Source organism: Callithrix jacchus, chromosome 22, assembly GCF_049354715.1.
Source record: "Callithrix jacchus isolate 240 chromosome 22, calJac240_pri, whole genome shotgun sequence".
NCBI classification, from domain to species: domain Eukaryota; kingdom Metazoa; phylum Chordata; class Mammalia; order Primates; family Cebidae; genus Callithrix; species Callithrix jacchus.
This window is the reverse complement of record NC_133523.1, coordinates 10,364,616-10,385,060: the sequence shown is the minus strand read 5'-3', so window position 1 is coordinate 10,385,060 and position 20,445 is coordinate 10,364,616. Positions and strand designations below refer to the sequence as shown.

The window sequence follows — 20,445 nt, the reverse complement described above, 5'->3', positions numbered from 1 at the left end:
TTCAAGCAATTCTCCTGCCTCAGCCTCTGGAGTAGCTGGGACTACAGGCACGCACCACCATGCCCAGCTAATTTTTGTATTTTTAGTAGAGACGGGGTTTCACCTTGTTGACCAGGATGGTCTCGATCTCTTGACCTCGTGACCCACCCACCTCGGCCTCTCAAAGTGCTGGGATTATAGGCATGAGCCACCGCGCCCGTGGTTTTTTGTTTTTATATTTGTTTTTGAGACAGGGTCTCACTTTGTTGTCCAGACTAGAGTGTGGTGGTGTGATCGTGACTCACTGCAGCCTCAAACTCCTGGGCTGAAGCAGTCCACCCACCTGAGCCTCCAGAGTAGCTGGGGCTACAGGTGCATGCTACCATACCCAGCTAATTCTTTTCCTTTCTTTCTTTCTTTTTTTCTTTTTGTAGAGACGGGGTCTTGCTATGTTACCCATGCTAGGAGATGGTCTGGTTTCTAAAGTGAAGTGGGGCCTCCGGATTTGAGGGGAACCTTCCAGATTTTTGAACTGGCATTCTGGCCCAGGTCAACCCTTGCACAATCCCACATGACCTCCAAGCTGGTCTCAAAGGTTCTGACCTTGTCTCACTGGAGCCTTCCCAGGGGCTGATCCAGATGGTGAGGAAATTAGCCCAACAAAGAGATCTAGGGAAGAACAATGCCCTTGAGAATCCACCTTTTTTTTTTTTTTTTTTTTTGAGATGGAGTTTTGCTCTGTTGCCCAGGCTGGATTGCAGTAGTGCCATCTCAAGTCACCGCAACCTATACCTTCTGGGTTCAGGCAGTTCTCCTGCCTCAGCCTCCTGAGTAGCTGGGACTACAGGCGTGCACCACCATGCCCGGCTAATTTTTATATTTTTAGTAGAGATGGGGTTTCACCATATTGGCCAGGCTGGTCTTGAACTCCCGACCAAGATGGTGCCATTGCATTTCAACCTGGGCACCAAGAGCAAGACTCATCTCAAAATAAATAATAAAACAAAATAAGTCGGGGGCGGTGGCTCATGCCTGTAATCCTAGCACTTTTGGAGGCTAAGGTGGGTGGATCACCTGAGGTCAGGAGTTCAAGACCAGCCTGGCCATCATGGTGAAACCCATCTTAAAAATAATAATAAAATAAAAAATAAATGATGCTGAGAGCGGATCAGTTAGGGCAGAGGCTAATTCGCTTCCAACTCACAAGTGATTTAAATAACCAAAGCATTAAGTAGGTTGTGGAGGTGTCACGGTGTGGGTCTGGCCCTGGCAGTTCACCAGCACGCATCTGCTTCTGCCGTGTAAGTGGCTGCCTCACTTTCCCCTCAAATCCCATTGGCCAGAATTGTTCATGTGGTTCCACTGCAAGGGAGGCTTGGAAATGTAGTCCCTCCCCAGCTCTGAACTCTAGACTAGAGAGGGCGAGAGGACCTTGCAGTAAGAGCTAAGCCCCTGTGAGGGCTGAGGTTTGGGGAGGAGGTGTGGATGTGTCAATTGACAGGTCCCTGTGTCCCCAGGATGTGGAGCTGGCCGAGCGCCTCAACGCCAGCCTAGCCTTCTTCCTCAGTGACCTTCTGTCCCTGGTGGACCGCGGTTTCATCTTCAACCTGGTCCGGGGCCACTGCAAGCAGGTAGGAGTGGGCAGGGTGGGGCAGGGTGGGGTGGGTGTGGCGTGGATGCTGGGTGGGGCGATGTTGACATCACTGCTGCCCGCCCCTCTCCTACAGGTGGCCACAAGGCTCCAGTCATCCCCCAATCCAGCTGCTCTGCTGACCCTGCGCATGGAATTCACCCGCATCCTGTGCAGCCACGAGCACTATGTCACCCTCAACCTCCCCTGCTGTCCCCTGTCACCCCCAGCCTCGCCCTCCCCCTCTGTGTCCTCTACCACCTCCCAGGTAGGCTGGCGTCTTTGACCTACCACCTCTCACCTCAGTCCATCTCATCGGGTTCCCTCATTTCTTCCCCTTTCACAGTGGGCCATTGCCTAGGTTAACTGATTCCTTATCATCAGGTTCCCTCATTTCCGCCCCTCTCACAGTGGGCCATTGCCTAGGTTAACTGATTCCTTATCATCAGGTTCCCTCATTTCCGCCCCTCTCACAGTGGGCCATTGCCTAGGTTAACTGATTCCTTATCATCAGGTTCCCTCATTTCTGCCCCTCTCACAGTGGGCCATTGCCTAGGTTAACTGATTCCTTATCATCAGGTTCCCTCATTTCCGCCCCTCTCACAGTGGGCCATTGCCTAGGTTAACTGATTCCTTATCATCAGGTTCCCTCATTTCCGCCCCTCTCACAGTGGGCCATTGCCTAGGTTAACTGATTCCTTATCATCAGGTTCCCTCATTTCCGCCCCTCTCACAGTGGGCCATTGCCTAGGTTAACTGATTCCTTATCATCAGGTTCCCTCATTTCCGCCCCTCTCACAGTGGGCCATTTCCTAGGTTAACTGATTCCTTATCATCAGGTTCCCTCATTTCTGCCCCTCTCACAGTGGGCCATTTCCTAGGTTAACTGATTGCTTATCATCAGGTTCCCTCATTTCTGCCCCTTTCACAGTGGGACATTGCCTAGGTTAACTGATTCCTTATGTTTGACTTTTTTTTTCTTTTTTTTGAGATGGAGTCTCACTCTGTCACCAGGCTGGAGTGCAGTGGCATGATCTCAGCCCACTGCAACCTCCACCTCCTAGGATCAAGCCATTTTCCTGCTCAGCCTCCCGAGTAGCTGGGACTACAGGCGCACACCACTACACCCAGCTAATTTTTGTATTTTTAGTAGAGATGGGATTTCACTCTATTGGCCAGGATGGTCTCAAACTCCTGACCTTGTAATCCACCTGCCTTGGCCTCCCAAAGTGCTGGGATTACAGGCGTGAGCCAACGTGCCCGGCCATGTTTGACTTTTTACCTCTAACCCTTCATCTCTCCTATCATTCTCAGCAATTTCCCAGAAGGACTTCTTTTTTTTCTCTTCTAATTAAAAGAACCAGAAAGACTAACTTCTGATTTCTCTCCCCTAAATCCTAACTCCCAGCCCAGTGTTTGATCCGCGATTTCTAAGTCCTCTGACTTTTGACCCCATTCCCTCTTACATCACAGATGGGTTAACCTCAGCCTCTCACCTCTGGCCTTGAAACCCATATCCACTGTCACCTCCAGATGACTTGACTTCAGTTTCTCATCTGTGGCTACTGGCACCATGATTTCTGTCACCTCTCAGATGGCTTTAATGGTGACCTCTCACCTCTGACCTTGACTGTTGGCATCCCCCATTTTCCCCCCACTCTCTGCAGAGCTCCACTTTCTCCAGCCAAGCCCCGGACCCCAAGGTGACCAGCATGTTCGAACTGAGTGGACCCTTCCGGCAGCAGCACTTCCTAGCTGGGCTCCTGCTGACGGAGCTGGCGCTGGCCCTTGAGCCCGAGGCTGAGGGGTGAGTAGAGGCCCTGTCTAGACTCAGGGAAGGTGGGACAGTCCAGGAGCCATGTCCATCCTGTCCTGAGCACCCCATTATCCCATAGGGCATCCCTGTTGCACAAGAAGGCCATCAGTGCTGTGCACAGCCTGCTATGCAGCCACGACACTGACCCCCGCTACGCTGAGGCCACTGTGAAGGCTCGTGTGGCTGAGCTGTACCTGCCACTGCTATCGATTGCACGGGACACCTTGCCACGGCTGCATGACTTTGCTGGTCAGTGGGCCAGGGGAGAATGTGGTCACATGATCCAGGGACTTGGTCACAGAAGGCACAGGATAGGAAAGGTGGGAGAACACAGTCAGGGGTACGAATATAGGCATTAGGATTAGCAGAGAAGTTTAAAGTACTGGGACAGACTAGTCAAGTCATAACCTCTCTGAGCCTTAGGTTTCTCCCCCGTAATGGGAACAGTAATAACACCAACTACTTCATAAGGTTATGTGAAAATGTGGGGGGCTGTAGTACTGATATATTTTCAGCCTACAATAGATGGGAGATGATATTGTACCATTTATTATTTTCTAAGAGCAGAAAGTGGGGAACATCCAGGTGAGAAAATGATTGGAGTTAATTGATTCACTCATTTTCAACAAACACTTATAGGTATTGTTGGTGCAGTATAATAGTTGGAAGCACAAAATTGGGATTTGTGGGTTGATGCCTTTCATCAGTTTGGGGAAATTCTCAGCCATTCTCTCTTGAATTTTTTTCTGCCTTATTTTCACTCTTCTCTCCTGGGACTCCAATTACATGTATATTAGGCCTTTTGATCACAGCACACATCTGTTATACCCTGTTCTGTTTTGTTTTGTTTTTTCATTCTTTCCTCTCTATAATTTAATAGAGAAATTTTTTGTTCACTGTGAGTTCACCACTTGTGGCTTCTGTTGTGCTGAGTGTCCCATTGACCCCATCCACTGAGTTATTTTTTTATTATTATTATTATTATTATTATTGATGGAGTTTCACTCTTGTTGCCCAGGCTGGAGTGCACTGGCGCAATCTCAGCTCACCACAACCTCCACCTCCTGGATTTAAGCAATTCTCCTGCCTCAGCCTCCCAAGTAGCTGGCATTACAGGCATGTACCACCATGCCTGGCTAATTTTTTTCTATTTTTAATAGAGACAGGGTTTCTTCATGTTGGTCAGGCTGGTCTCAAACTCCCAACCTCAGGTGATCCACTCACCTCGGCCTCCCAAAGAGCTGGGATTACAGGCGTGAGCCACCGCACCCAGCCCATTGGAGTTCTTAATTTCAGATATTGGGGGGTTTTTGCCATTGTAAAATATCCATTTGATTTTTTGGTAGATCCAAATTCCCTGTCGAAATTCTCCATCTTTTGTCTCATTTTTGCTCAACTTTTTTCTAATTTTAAAAGTTTCTGTTTGCTGACTTCCAGATTTGATCATCTATGTATCTGCTTCTGTTCTTTTTCTCTTTTATCCATCACATTTTCCTGCCTCATCACTTGCAGTTTTTTTAATTATATTCTGGGCATTGCATAGAAAAGATCCATAGGGATGAAGCAATGTCATCCTTCAGTGAGAAGTCTCCTTTTCCTCTCTTGGCAAAAAGGATAATGGGCTGATCACCTCAGTTCAATCAGGAATTGAGCTAGGCTGGACTAAGTTAAATTTTATTTAATTTTAAATAAAATTAAAAAGTTTATTTAATTAACTTTATTTAGACTCAGTCTACCTTTTGTTTCAGGAGACTCTAGGGCAAGATCTGCTATATATTTGTTGGCAACTTCTCCCTCCGTTAAGACTTTTTAGGAGAGAAAATGGGGGGTTATCTTGTTAAGAGCATAGATTTCAGAACCAGACTGTTGAGGATAAAATTGTAACTTTTGGGCTGGGCACAGGTGGTTCATGCCTGTAATCCCAGCACTTTGGGAGGCCAAGGCAGGTGGATTGCTTGAGGTCAAAAGTTCAAGACCAGCTTGGCCAACATAGAGAAATCCTGTCTCTACTAAAAATACAAAAAATTAGCTGGGCGTGATGGCGGGCACCTGTAATCCCAGCTACTTAGGAGGCTGAGACAGGAGACTCGGTTGAACCCCGGAGGCAGTGAGCTGAGATCATGCCATTGCACTCCAGTCTGGGCAACAAGAGTGAGACTCCATCTCAAAAAGCACAAAACAACAAAAACAAACAAACAAAAAACAATAAGCATTAGCTGGGCATGGTGGTGGGCACCTGTAATCCCAGCTACTTAGGAGGCCGAGGCAGGAGAATTGCTTGAACCTGGAAGATTGAGGTCGCAGTAAGCCAAGATCATGCCATCACACTCCAGCCTGGGTGATAAGAGCAAAACTCTATCTCAAAAAAAAGCATTGTAGCTCTTCCATTTACCTGCTATCTGACCCTGGGCAAGTAAGTTAACCTCTCTGTACCTGTTTCTTCATCCATAATGTGGGACTAATGAAAGTACTTATCTCCATAGGGTTGTTTTGATAATTAAGAGTTATTTTTTAGGCTGGGCATGGTGGCTCACGCCTGTAATCCCAGCACTTTGGGAGGCCAAGGCAGGTGACAAGGTCAGGAGTTCAAGACCAGCCTGACCAACATGGTGAAACCCCGTCTCTACCAAAAATACAAAAAAAAATTAGCCAGGCATGGTGGTGGGTGCCTGTAATCCCAGCTACTCAGGAGGCTGACGCAGAATAATCACTCGATCCTGGGAGGCAGAGGTTGCAGTGAGATCACGCCACTGCACTCCAGCCTGAGCGATAGAGCAAGACTCTGTCTTTAAAAAAAAAAAAAAAAAAAAACGAATTTTTGTTTTCCTCAAGCTGCTATGATTTGGAGGAGTGAATATTTTTAAGGTCCTAGAGCAGCACCTGGCACATAGGAGATGCTATATCAGTGCTGACTGATGCTATGGTAATAGCATCAAGGCCAGGCACGGTGGTTCACGCCTATAATCCCAGCACTTTGGGAGGCCGAGGTGGGTGGATCGCTTGAGTACAGGAGTTGAGGACCAGCCTAGACAACCTAGTGAGACCATGTCTCTATAACAAATACAAAAATTAGCTGGGCCTGGCAGCACACACCTGCAGTTCCAGCTTCTCGGGAGGCTGAGCTGGGAGGATCACTTGAGTTCAGGAGGTTGAGGCTGCAGTAAGCCAAGATTGCACCACTGCACTCCAGCCTGGGTGACAGAGTGAGATCCTTTCCGAAAAAGAGAAAATAAAATTGGCCAGGCACGGTGGCTTACACCTGTAACCCTGACACTTTGGGATGCCAAGGCAGGCAGATCATTCGAGGTCAGGAGTTTGAACCCGCCTGGTTAATGTGGTGAAACCCCACCTCTACTAAAAATACAAAAATTAGTCGGGCATGGTGGCGTGCACCTGTAATCCCAGCTACTTAGAAGACTGAGGCACGAGAATTGCTTGAACCTGGGAGGCACAGATCGCGGTGGGCCGAGATGGTGCCTCTGCACTCTGGCATAGGCGACAGAGCAAGACTCCATCTAAAAATAATAAGTAAAATAAGCGAGTTCCAGGAACAGACAACCAGAGACCCACTCTTGGGACTGTTGTGAGGGAAGACTTCTTTTTTTGTTCCCAAGACAAAGTCTCGCTCTGTTGCCCAGACTGGAGTGCGGGTGCAACGGTGCAATCTTGGCTCACTGTAACCTCCACCTCCTGGGTTGAAGCAGTTCTCCTGCCTCAGCCTCCCAAGTAGCTGGGATTACAGGCCCCAAAACCATGCCTGGCTAATTTTTTGTATTTTTAGTAGAGACAGGATTTCACCATGCTGGCCAGACTGCTCTCAAACTCCTGACCTCAGGTGATTCACCTGCCTCGGCCTCCCAAAGTGTTGGAATTACAGACATGAGCCACTGTGCCTGGCTGTGAGGGAAGACTTCTGAAATCTGAGATAAGGACAGCGTTTACCAAGGCTTTATCTCTCCCTCTGTCCTTCCCTGCCAGAGGTCCCAGGTCAGCGGTCAAGACTGGCCTCAATGCTTGACTCAGACACAGAAGGTGAAGGGGACATTTCGGGCACCATCAACCCCTCTGTGGCCATGGCCATTGCTGGTGGCCCCTTAGCCCCTGGCTCCCGGGCCAGCATCTCCCAAGGGCCACCAACGGTGAGTAGGGAGGCTTGTCCCCACAGATGTCATTCATTTTGAATGAGAGAAGCCATGTATCAAGATACAGATTGGGCCGGGTGCGGTGGTTCACACCTGTAATCCCAGCACTTTGGGAGGCCAAGGCAGGTGGATCACGAGGTCAAGCGATCAAGATCATCCTGGCCCCAACATGGTGAAACGCTGTCTCTACTAAAAATACAAAAATTAGCTGGGCGTGGTGGCGCGTGCCTGTAGTCCCAGCTACTCGGGAGGCTGAGGCTAGAGAATCATTTGAACCTGGGAGGTGGAGGTTGCAGCGAGCCAAGATGGCACCACTGTACTCCAGCCCGGCAACAGAGCGAGGCTCCGCCTCAAAAAAAAAATAAAGTACTGATTGGCCAGGATTCATCTCACATGGAGAAAATGGAAATTGACTTTGATTCCTCTCCGGCCCCAGGCTTCTCGGGCGGGCTGTGCCCTCTCTGCTGAGTCAAGCCGGACCTTGCTGGCGTGTGTGCTGTGGGTGCTGAAAAACGCAGAGCCAGCGCTCCTGCAGCGCTGGGCCACTGACCTGATGCTCCCCCAGCTGGGACGTCTCTTGGACTTGCTGTACCTCTGCCTGGCTGCCTTCGAGTACAAGGTTCGAGGGTGTGGGCAGGAGATGATGGAGGAGGCAGGCTAAGGATGTACTCAGGGCTGCAGGCTGAGTGGAAAGGGGTGGACTGTCTTTGTGCAGAGAACTCTGTGGGACTGAGAGTAAAGGGGTGGACTGTCTTTGTGCTGAGCCAAGGAATCAAGTGAGAAATGCCTTTGTAAATAGAATTTGGAATGTGGAGGCCAGGTATGGTGGCTCACGCCTGTAATCCCAGCACTTTGGGAAGCCGAGGCAGGTGGATCACTTGAGGTCAGGACTTCGAGACCAGCCTGGCCAACATGGTGAAACCCTGTCTCTACTAAAAATATAAAAACTTAGCCAGGCATGGTGGTGCATGCCTGTAGTCCCAGCTACTTGGGAGGGTGAGGCAGGAGAATCGCTTGAACCCAGGAGGCAGAGGTTGTAGTAAGCCAAGATTGCACCACTGCACTCCAACCTGGGCAACAGAGTGAGACTCCGTCTCAAAATAAAAAAAAGATCGGCCAGGTGCAGTGGCTCACGCCTGTAATCCCAGCACTTAAGGATGCCAAGGCTGGCGAACTGCTTGAGCCCACGAATTTGAGACCAGCCTGGACAGCATAGTGAAACCCCATCTCTACAAAATATACAAAAGTTAGCTGGGCATGGTGGTGCAAGCCTGTAGTCCCAGCTACAGAGGTGGCTGAGGGGCATCGCTCGAGCCTGGGAGGTGGAGGTTGCAGTGAGCCAACATCGCGCCGCTGTTCTTCAGGCTGGGCAACAGAGTGAGAAAGATTCTGTCTCAAAGAAAAAAAACTGGTAAAAATTTAGAGGAAAGAGGTAAACTGTCTTTAAGCACAGGAGCCTGGAGGTGAGAAACAGCACAAAGAAAAAGATGGGGCGAGGCCGGGCACGGGTGGCTCACGCCCGTAATCCCAGCACTTTGGGAGGCTGAGGTGGGCAGATCACGAGGTCAGGAGACCATCCTGGCCAACATGGTGAAACCCCGCCTCTACTAAAAATACAAAACTTAGCTGAGCGTGGTAGCACCATGCCTGTAATCCCAGCTACTCGGGAGGCTGAGGCAGGAGAATCACTTGAACCCAGGAGGCAGAGGTTGCACTGAGCTGAGATTGCACCACTGCGCTCCAGCCTGGCAACAGAGTGAGATTCTGTCTAAAAAAAAGGGGGGGGGAAGGGCCAGCTCAGGTCCCACCGAAAAGAGCAGAGTCGACCTTGAACCCCAGTTCTCTGCCCTCCCAGGGGAAAAAAGCCTTTGAGCGCATCAACAGCCTCACATTCAAAAAGTCACTGGATATGAAGGCGCGGCTGGAGGAAGCCATCCTAGGCACCATCGGAGCTCGACAAGAAATGGTTCGGCGAAGTCGTGGTAAGAGGGTGACACATCCACATGTCCCCATCCCACCAGCTGCTCCCACCTTGTGTCAAGGGACCCCATGAATGGGGCTGTCCCTCGCTTACTTTCTGCCTCACTTTTCCGGGGGAGAAGTCCAGGCGTCATCACCGTACACATGGGCCTGTGCATCCCCATCTGTCACTCGTGTCTGCCCATGTGTGTCCACCGAGCAGGCTTCTGCTCCACCCAGTGTCCTCATGGGTCAGCCCACCCGAATATCTTCATGCCTGTGCATTTCTCCTGGTGTTCACATGTGCCCTGTGTTTTTACGCATCTGTGATCATGCGCCCACGCGCCTCAGAGAGGAGCCCATTTGGGAATCCGGAGAACGTGCGCTGGCGGAAGAGCATCACACATTGGAAGCAAACCTCAGACCGCGTGGACAAGTGGGTGTGGGTGGGAGGGAGTTTGCTGGGTTCAGAACGGTTCAGGCTGAGGAGGGAGGATCGCTTGAGTCCAGGAGTTCAAGACCAGCCTGGGCAACATAGTGAGACCCCTGTCTCTACAAAAAATTTTAAAATTAGCCAGGTGCTGGGTGCAGTGGCTCACAAATGTAATTCCAGCACTTTGGGAGGCCAAGGCGGGTGGATCACAAGGTCAGGAGTTCAAGACCAGCGTGGCCAATATGGTGAAACCCCATCTCTACTAAAAATATAAAAGTTAGCCAAGTGTGGTGGTGGGTGCCTGTAATCCTAGCTACTTGGGAAGCTGAGGCAGAGAACTGCTTGAACCCAGGAGGAGGATGGAGGTTGCAGTGAGCCAAGATTGCGCCACTGTACTCCAGCTTGGGCGATGGAGTGAGACTCTGTCTCAAAAAAAAAAAAAAAAAAAAATTAGCCAGGAATGGTGGCATGTGCCTGGTCCCAGCCACTCGCAAAGCTGAGATAGGAGGATAACTTGAGCCTGGGAGATTGAGGCTGCAGTGAGCTGTAATCACACCACTGCACTCCAGCCCGGGTAACAGAGTGACACCCTCTCTCAGAAAACAAAAAAAAACATACATACAAAAAAAAAAAAAAAACAGAACAGCTTCAAGGGAGCCAGCAGCCCCGGACTGCCAGGGGAAGGAGAGAGCTCAGCCATGGAATAGGATCTCACCCTGAGTGGGGCCCCAAGTCCCGCTTCCCCTTCCAGGACCAAGGATGAAATGGAACACGAGGCCTTGGTGGAAGGGAACCTGGCAACTGAGGCAAGCCTAGTGGTTCTGGACACACTGGAGATCATCGTGCAGGTAGGGCTTGATCCAGCATCTGCCTTGTGCTCTGAGCCCAGCTGCAGTGCTCCGTGACCTCTGATTCCATAATGCCTCCCCTTCCCTGTCCCCATAACCACCCTAGGCTCTAACACCAGGATTTCTGACTCCCTCCCTTCCAGACGGTGATGCTGTCAGAAGCCCGGGAGAGCGTCTTGGGGGCAGTGCTGAAGGTTGTGCTGTACAGCCTGGGCAGTGCCCAGAGTGCCCTCTTCTTGCAGCATGGCCTGGCCACCCAGCGGGCCCTTGTGTCCAAGGTGAGCACCACTCAACAACCATGATTCTTAGAAAGCAACAGAAGCTCTAGGCTGGTGCGGTGACTCACGCCTATATCCCAGCACTTTGGGAGGGCAAAGTGGGAGGCTTGCTTGAGGCCAGGAGTTTGAGACCAGCCTGGGCAACACAGCAAAGCCCCTATCTCTACCAAAAATTTAAAAAATTACCTGGGACTAGGCATGGTGGCTCACACCTGTAATCCCAGCACTTTGGGAGGCTGAGTTGGGAAGATCATGTAAGCCCAGGGTTGGAGACCAACCTGGGCAACATGGTGAGACCCCATCTCTACAAAAAAATCAACCAAGTGTGGTGACATTCACCTGTGGTCCTAGCTGCTAGGAAGGCTGATGATCACTTGAGCCCAGAAGGTCAAGGCTGCAGTGAGCCATGATCATGCCACTGCACTACAGCCTGGGCAACAGCATGAGACTTGTCTCAAAAAAAAATGTTAGCCAGACTGGGTGGCACACACCTGAGATCCCAGCTACTAAGGAGCTACTAGGGGGGCTGAGGCAGCTGGGGCAGGAGGATGGTTTGAGCCTGGGAGTTCAAAGCTACAGTGAGCTGTGATCACACGACTACATTTTCAGCCTGGGCTGCAGAGTGAGACCCTGTCTCAAAAAAAAAAAAAAAAAAAAAAGAGTACCTCAATCACTAAGTGTAAGTGCTTACTATGTGCTTTGCAACTCCACTGAGCAGACTGCTTTGCCACAGTTTACAGTGGAAGGCAGGCAGGATCAGAGTGGCCAAGGCACTCACCCAGGGTCACACAGCAAGGCGCTTAAACCCAGGTCTGACTCCAAACCCAGTGGCCCTTGGCCAAAGAGGACAGAACACAAACAGATGTCTCTGCCCAAGCAGTCCTCATTTGGGCCACTCCCATTGTGAGCCAGAATGGGGAGGGGCTGGACAGTGTCTGTCTGGGTCCTGGGGGGCAGTTCCCGGAGCTGCTGTTCGAGGAGGACACGGAGCTGTGTGCCGACCTGTGCCTGAGGCTCCTGCGACACTGTGGCAGCCGCATCAGCACCATCCGCACACAGGCCAGCGCCTCGCTGTACCTGCTCATGCGACAGAACTTCGAGATCGGCCACGTGAGTGGGGCAAGGAGGCGTGGTCCACACAGGGTTCTGGTCAGGGTGGCCAGTGGGGTCTCGGGGCCATAGAGGGAGTGAGAGATGGGGAGGCAGTCCCTAAGCATAAAGGGCAAGAGGAAGGCTCAGAATGAAATTGGGGTCAGGTGCCCTGGCTCATTCCTGTAATCCCAGCATTTTGGGAGGCTGAAGTGGGAGGATCACTTGAGACCAGGAGTTTGAGGCTGCAGTGGGCCATGATTGCACCACTGCACTCCAGCCTGAGCAACAAAAACAAAAGGTAGGCTGGGCATGGTGGCTTACGCCTGTAATCCTAGCACTTTGGGAGGCCAAGGCAGGAGGGTCATTTGAGGTCAGGAGTTCAAGACCAGCCTGGCCCACACAGTGAAACCCTGTCTCTACCAAAAATACAAAAATTAGCTAGCCGTGGTGGCATGCACCTACAATCCAAGCTACTCAGGAGGCTGAGGCAGGAGAATTGCCTGAACTCGGGTGACGGAGGTTGCAGTGAGTGCACTGCACTCCAGCCTGGGCAATAGAGTGAGACTCCATCTCGGAAAAAAAAAAAAAACGGAAGAGCTGCGCATGGAGGCTCACGCCTGTAATCCCAGCACTTTGGTTTTGGAGGCTGAGGCGGGTGGACCACCTGAGATCAGGAATTCGAGACCATCCTGGCCAACATAGTAAAACCATGTGTCTACTAAACACAAAAAATTATCTGGGCATGGTGGCGGGTGCCTGTAATCCCAGCTACTAGGAAGGCTGATGCAGGAGAATCACTTGAACCCAGGAGGCAAAGGTTGTAGTGAGCTGAGATTGTGCCATTGCACTCCAGCCTGGGCAATGAGAGTGAAACTCTGTCTCAATAAAAAAAAAAAAAAAAGAATGCAAGGGCCAGGTGGGCAGGTTGAGCAGGCCCTGAGGTGGGGTCTGGAGTCTAAGACTGCCAGCTCCACTCGCCCTCCCCTGTCCCTGCAGAACTTTGCCCGCGTGAAGATGCAGGTGACCATGTCACTTTCATCCCTGGTGGGAACAACGCAGAACTTCAGTGAAGAGCACCTGCGACGTTCACTCAAAACCATCCTCACCTATGCTGAGGAGGACGTGGGGCTGCGGGACAGCACCTTTGCGGAGCAGGTGACACCTGCTGGGCCCCCTCCCCGCCTCCCCTTCACGTAACGCCCGATCCCACCACCTTGGCTCCCTTCACTTCCTATCGCTCTCACTGGCCCCTGCACATTCCCCGGCTCCAGGTCCAGGACCTGATGTTCAACCTGCACATGATCCTGACGGACACGGTGAAGATGAAGGAGCACCAGGAGGACCCTGAGATGCTCATCGACCTCATGTACAGGTGAGGCGGAACAGCCCGCACCCCATCAGGTACAGAGAGAACAGGGATGAGAGGAGATGTCTGAGGAGGTGAGGAGGGAGCAGGGGAGGGGGACAGGTGAGCAGACATGAGGGTACAAGTAAGGAGAGAAAAGGTGAGTAAACAGGTAAAGAGGATGCCAGATGAGAGCCAGGTCAGGTGAGGGGACAGGTGAGCTGCCCACAGGTAAACGGATACGAGATCTAGAGACTAGACCCGTTGAGGAGTGTAGGAGCGGACGGACGCATGATGGGGATGGGGGAGGTGGGGCGTATTGGAGGGAGAGGTGGGTAGCAGGTGAGATGGTGCACAAGCAAGGGGAAAATCATGAGTTCAGGTGACTCAGGTTTCCAGGATAAGTGAGGAGATGGGGGAATAGAGGAAGTGGGAGGTGCTGCAGAGGTGAGGACAGTTGAGTAGGATGGACGGGTTAGTGGGAAACAGGCACGTGAGCGGGTGAAGAAATGGACAGGTGAGGACACAAGTGAGGGAGTGTCTACCCCTCACCTGTCCACCCCCTCATCTGTCTGTCCTATACCCTTCCAGCGGGGGATTTAGAAAGGAGACATATGATGACACAGGTGACAGGACAGACAGATGAGGGGATGGACAGGTCAGGGGGTAGGGAAGTCAGGGCGTGGACAGGTGAGGACACAGGTGAAGGGATGGTCTGGTGAAGAGATGGCCAGCTGAGATGAACAGGTGAGGAGGTGGACAGGTAAGGAGACAGTTAAAGGGATGGCCAGGTGAGATGAACAGGTGAGAGAGTAGACAGGTGAAGAAAGTGAGGGGTTGAACAGATGAGGGGACAGACAGGTGAAAGGGTAGACAGGTGAGGGGTAGACAGGTGAGGGGATAGACACGCAAGAGGGTGGACAGGTGAGATGGTGGACAGGTGAGGGGGTAGACAGATGAGGGAATAGACAGGTAAGGGGTGGACAGGTGAGAGGTAGATAGGTGAGTGGACAGAGGTGAGGGGACAGACAGGTGAGGGGGTGGACAGGTGAGGGGGTAGACAGGTGAGGGGGTGGACAGGTGAGGGACAGACAGGTGAGGGGGTGGACAGGTGAGGGACAGACAGGTGAGGGGGTGGACAGGTGAGGGGGTGAACAGGTGAGGGGGTGAACATGTGAGGGGGTAGACAAGTGAGGGGGTAGACGGGTGAGGGGGTACAAAGGTGAATGAGTGAGCAGGTGAGGGGGTGGATAGGTGAGGGGATAGACAGGTGGGATAGACAGGTGAAGGGATGGACAGGTGAGCGGGTACAAAGGTGAGTGAGTGGGCAGGTGAGGGGGTAGATAGGTGAGGGGATAGACAGGTGGGATGGACAGGTGAGGGGGTGGACAGGTGAGGGGTTGGACAGTTGGGGTGGACAGGTGAGGGGTAGACAGGTGAGGGGGTGGACAGGTGAGGGGTAGACAGGTGAGGGGGTGGACAGGTGAGGGGGTGGACAGGTGAGGGGGTGGACAGGTGAGGGGTAGACAGGTGAGGGGGTAGACAGGTGAGGGGGTACAAAAGTGAGTGGACAGGTGAGGGGGTGGATGGGTGAAGGGGTACAAAGGTGAGTGAGTGGACAGGTGAGGGGGGTGGACAGGAGAGGGGGTGGACGGGTGAGGGGGTACAAAGGTGAGTGAGTGGACTGGTGAGGGGGTGGACAGGAGAGGGGGTGGACGGGTGACGGGGTACAAAGGTGAGTGAGTGGGCAGGTGAGGGGGTGGACAGGTGAGGGGATAGACAGGTCGGTAGGGTACAGGTGAGGAGACTGGCTCGTCAGTGGGAGACAGCAGGACAAATGAGGAGGAATATGACTTGGAGGAATATGTAAGGCAGGCACGTTAAGAGATGACTGGCCAGCATGTGAGAAAACAGGTGAAGGGAAGACAGGTGGGCAGACAGGTGAGGGAGTGAGTGAGGGGATGGGGTACAGGTGAGGAGATTGGCTGGTGCTTGGGGCAGACCTGGGGGTAACCAGTGAAGGGGATGGACAATTGGGAAGCAGGTCCCCTCCTCACATCCCCCCTCACCTCACCTCGACTCCAGAATTGCCCGGGGCTACCAGGGCTCGCCAGACCTGCGGCTGACCTGGCTAAAGAGCATGGCCGGGAAGCACGCGGAACTGGGCAACCACGCTGAGGCCGCCCAGTGCATGGTACACGCTGCCGCCCTCGTGGCCGAGTACCTTGCCCTGCTCGAGGACCGCCGCCACCTGCCCGTGGGCTGCGTTTCCTTCCAGGTGAGCGGTGAGGGAGTGGGGGGGTGGCAGGCAGCACATGTGCAGTGGAGACCATGATCTGATGCCACCTCTCCCGCACCAGAACATCTCCTCCAACGTGCTAGAGGAGTCTGCCATCTCCGACGACATCCTGTCGCCCGATGAGGAGGGCTTCTGCTCTGGCAAGCACTTCACTGAGCTGGGGCTGGTCGGGTTGCTGGAAGAGGCAGCTGCCTACTTCACCATGGTGAGACTGTGGGGACTCAGGGCAGGAGAGGGGCCTGGGGGTAGGAGAGGGGGCTCAGGCCAGGGAGGCATCGTCGGATCTGCTTCCTAGACTCTTCCAGCAGGGGACTTAGAAAGAAGGAGAATTGGCTGGGCACTGTGGCTCACACCTGTAAGCTGAGCACTTTGGTAAGGCTGGGGCAGGTGGATCACGAGGTCAGGAGTTTGAGAGCAGCCTGGCCAACATGGCGAAACCCTGTCTCTACTAAAAATACAAAATCAGCTAGGCATGGTGGCAGGTGCCTGTCATCCCTGCTACTCGGGAGGCTGAGGCAGGAAAATCGCTTGACCTCGGAAGGCAGAGGTCGTGGTGACCCGGGATCACACACTGCACTCCAGCCTGGGTGACAGAGTGAGACTTTGTATCAACAACAACAAAAAAAAAGAACTGGATTCTCAGAGGCCCTGTTATCTGCCTTTGCCTCCATGAGACCCTGATGCAGGCACAGGCAGCAACCCTAACCCTAACCCTAAGCCTAACCCTGCTACAGCAAGCCTTCCATGCACTGCACATACTTTCAGTTTTCCTTTCTCTTTTTTATTTACAGTCTCACTCTTTTGCCCAGGTTGGCGTACAACCTGGTGGGGCAATGGTAGCTCACTGCGGCCTTGAACTCCAGGCTAAAGCATTCCTCCTGCCTCAGCCTCCCAAGTAGCTGGGACTACAGGCATGTGCCACCATGCCCGGCCAATTTTTAAATTAGTATATACTTTTTTCTTTGTGATATTTTATGAGATGGGGCCTCCACTCTGTCACCCAGGCTAGAGTGCAGTGGTGTGATCATGACTCACTGCAACCTTGGTCTCCAGGACTCAGGTGATTCTCCTACCCTGGCCTCCTGAGTAGCTGGGACTACAGGCACACATCACCACGCCTAGCTAATTTTTTATATTTTTTTGTAGAGATGCGGTTTTGCCATATTTCCCAGGCTGGTCTGGAACTTCTGAGCTCAAACGGTTTCCCTGCCTCAACCTCCCAAAGCGATGGATTACAGGCATGTGCCACCACACGCTGCCAATGTTTAAATCTTTTATATAGAGAGAGTCTTATTATGTTGCCCAGGCTGGTCTCAAACTCCTGGCCTCACTCAATCCTCCCGCCTAAGCCTCCCAAGTAGCTGGGACACCCAGCAATGCTTGAAACTTTCTATACTAAAATAAAAATGGGTCGGGTGCAGTGGCTCATGCCTGTAATCACAGCACTTTGGGAGGCTGAAGCGGGAGGACTGCTTGAGGCCAGGAGTTTGAGACCAGCCTAGGCTAGATGGCAAAACACTGTCTCTACAAAAACTACAAGAAATTCGCTGGGTTGGTGGCACGTACCTGTAGTCCCAGCTACTCAGGAAGCCTGAGGCAGAAGGATCATTGGAGCCCAGGAGGTTGAGCTGCAGTGAATTGTAATCGTGCCACTGTACTCCAACCCTTTGTGAAAGAGTGAGACCTCGTGGCAAAAACTAAAGAATTTGGATATTCACATGCATCTTCAACTTAGAGAAGCTCCAGCTTAAAGCAAATCCCAGGCTGAGCATAATGGCTCACTCCTGTAATCCCAGCACTTTGGGAGGCACAGGCGGGCAGATCACCTGAGGTCAGGAGTTCAAGACCATCCCGGCCAACATGATGAAACCCCGTGTCTACTGAAAATACAAAAATTAGCCGGGCGTGGTGGTGCATGCCTGTAATCCCAGCTACTCAGGAGGCTGAGGCAGGAGAATCGCTTGAACCCGGGAGGCAGAGGTTGCAGTGAGTCGAGATTGTGCCACTGCACTCCAGCCTGAGGGATAGAGCAAGACTCTGTCTCAAAAAAAAAAAAAACCTAGCAAATCCCAGCAGTTTTCCCATCACTCCCACAAGTGCCCCCGTGCAGCGCTTTCTGATAAAGACCCTTTTACAAAACTCCTATCGCAGCCAAGTTCATGGTCATCCTGTAACATCGTTAACGTCATTTCGTGGCAGTCTAGACTCAGATGTCCTGATCTTGTCCAGTGTATCTTTTTGGGGATAACTTGGTTAGAATCAGGATCCCATAAGGGCCCACAATGACTGTGGATGATCTGTGTCCTAAGTTTCTTTTTCTTTCTGTTTTTAGAGACAGGGTCTTGCTTTCTTGCCCAAGGTTGGAGTGCAGTGGCTCAATCACGGCTCACTGCAGCCTTGACCTCCTGGGTTCAGGTGATCCTCCCACCTCAACCTCCTGAGTAGCTAGGATTATAGGTGTGCACTGACATACCCAGCTAATTTTTTTTTCTTTGTTAATTATTTGGGTTTTTTTGTTTTTTTGTTTTTTTTCTGAGAGATGGGGTCTTGCTATGTTGTCCAGGCTGTACTCAAACACCTGGACTTATGCAATCCTCTCACCTCAGCCTCCCGAAGTGCTGGGATTACAGGTGTGAGCCAGTGTGCCCAGCAACTGATTTTCCACTGTTGTAAACAGGTTTTCGGCCGGGCGTGGTGGCTCACGCCTATAATCCCAGCACTTTGGGAGGCTGAGGCGGGTGGATCACGAGGTCAAGAGATCAAGACCATCCTGGTCAATGAGACCATCCTGGGGTTTCAAGGTGAAACCCCGTCTCTACTAAAAATACAAAAATTAGCTGGGCATGGTGGTGCGCGCCTGTAGTCCCAGCTACTTGGGAGGCTGAGGCAGGAGAATTGCTTGAACCCAGAAGGCGGAGGTTGCGGTGAGCCGAGATCGCGCCATTGCACTCCAGCCTGGGTAATGACAGCGAAACTCCGTCTCAAATAAAAAAAGGTGGGTTTTCTTCTCTAGTTTGCCTGTTCGTATGAGGGCAGTTGGTGGCTTCTGCCCTGCATCTGACTTGCAGGAGCCCTGGGGCCTTTGCGCCGTGTGTTTCTCCGGTTTGTGCGAGGCTGGCTGCTTCCCTGTGATGTCGCTACTGCTTCTCGGTTCCTCGCATTTCTGGGGAACTGACAGTTTCACCTGAGCGAGATTTCATTTCAGTGAGAATCGAGGTCACACTTGAAGTCAGGTGTTCCACTGAGATTTCTTCCGTGGTGCTGGCCCTTTAGTGACATTGTATTCATTACTGTCACTTTGCTAGATTCTTGGAGACAAAGGCTTCAGGGGTCGGGAGTTCAAGAGCAGCCTGGGCAACGTGGAGAAACCCTGCCACTACTAAAAAGAAAAAAAATATATAAATGGAGGGTGTTGGGGGAGGAAAAAAAAGTAGCTGGGCATGGGTGCAGTGGCTCATGACTGTAATCCCAGCACTTTGGGAGGCCAAGGCAGGCAGATCACAAGGTCAGGAGTTTGAGACCAGCCTGGCCAACATAGTGAAACCCCATCTCTACTAAAAATACAAAAATTAGCCTGGTATGGTGGCAGGCACCTGTAGTCTCAGCTACTCGGGAGGCTGAGGCAGAATAATTGCTTGAACCTGGGAGGCAGAAGTTACAGTGAGCCAAGATCGTGCCACTACGCTCCAGCCTGGGCAACAGATGAGACTCCATCTCAAAAAAAAAAAAAAAAAAAAAGCCAGGCTCAGTGGCTCACGCCTCTAATCCCAGCACTTTGGGAGGCTGAGGCAGGCAGATCACCTGAGGTCGGGAGTTCGAGAGCAGCCTTACCAACATGATGAAACCCTGTCTCTTAAAAAAAATAAATTAAAATTAAAAATAAAAATAAATAAATAAATAAATAAAAATTTAAAAGCCATGCTCACACAAAGGCCTCAGGGAAGAAGCCAGGGAGTGGACACAGACCTTCTGACAGTCAGCAAATCTCACAGGGTGCCTGTTTTGAGCCAGGCTTGATGCCAGCACCCTCTGGGGGTTAGGGGCATAGTACCACATGCCAAGAGGTAGTTGGGCATAGCGGTCATGGGCCCAGGGCCAGATGGGCTAGTGTTTGGGTCTTGGCCCTGAGGAACGCCTCCATATGTCTGAGACTCAGTTTCTCCTTTGGGGAGTAGGGGAAAAAACACTCTGCTTCTCCCATCGACGAGGGAACATAGAGGGTGAAGGGCAGCTGTACATCATACCTGTCCCATAGAACATTCTTGTTAGAAGGTGCAAAGGGGCTGGGTGCGGTGGCTCACGCCTGTAATCCCAGTACTTTGGGAGGCCAAGGCTGGCAGATCACAAGGTCAGGAGTTCAAGACCAGCCTGACCAATATGGGGAACCCCTGTCTCTGAAAAAGTGGTGAAAGGCTGTAATCCCAGCTAATTGAGAGGCCAAGGTAGGAGGATCACTTGAGCCCAGGAGTTCAGACCACCTGACTCTATCAAAACTAAAATAAACTTAGCTGGGCATGGTGGCATTTGCCTGTAGTTCCAGGTACTTAGGAGGCTAAGGTGGAAAGATCTCTCGAGCCCAGGAGTTGGAGGCTACAATGAGCTATGATTGTAGCACACCACTACA

At 51.8% G+C, this 20,445-nt stretch overlaps 1 protein-coding gene across 8 annotated transcripts in view; it reads left to right on the top strand.

The window, feature by feature from the left end:
* Positions 1–20,445, top strand: part of DOCK6 (dedicator of cytokinesis 6) — a 60,806-nt gene that overhangs the window by 34,873 nt on the left and 5,488 nt on the right. For all 8 annotated transcript variants that reach the window (XM_078360599.1, XM_035287010.3, XM_035287009.3 and 5 more), the window contains 15 exons: positions 1,497–1,610; positions 1,707–1,877; positions 3,277–3,416; positions 3,505–3,674; positions 7,404–7,564; positions 8,004–8,186; positions 9,423–9,549; positions 9,878–9,962; positions 10,711–10,807; positions 10,951–11,085; positions 12,043–12,195; positions 13,174–13,332; positions 13,449–13,549; positions 15,608–15,800; positions 15,883–16,026. In XM_078360599.1, coding sequence (XP_078216725.1) covers positions 1,497–1,610; positions 1,707–1,877; positions 3,277–3,416; positions 3,505–3,674; positions 7,404–7,564; positions 8,004–8,186; positions 9,423–9,549; positions 9,878–9,962; positions 10,711–10,807; positions 10,951–11,085; positions 12,043–12,195; positions 13,174–13,332; positions 13,449–13,549; positions 15,608–15,800; positions 15,883–16,026 — 2,133 coding nt within the window. The remainder of the gene's footprint in view (positions 1–1,496; positions 1,611–1,706; positions 1,878–3,276; positions 3,417–3,504; positions 3,675–7,403; positions 7,565–8,003; positions 8,187–9,422; positions 9,550–9,877; positions 9,963–10,710; positions 10,808–10,950; positions 11,086–12,042; positions 12,196–13,173; positions 13,333–13,448; positions 13,550–15,607; positions 15,801–15,882; positions 16,027–20,445) is intronic.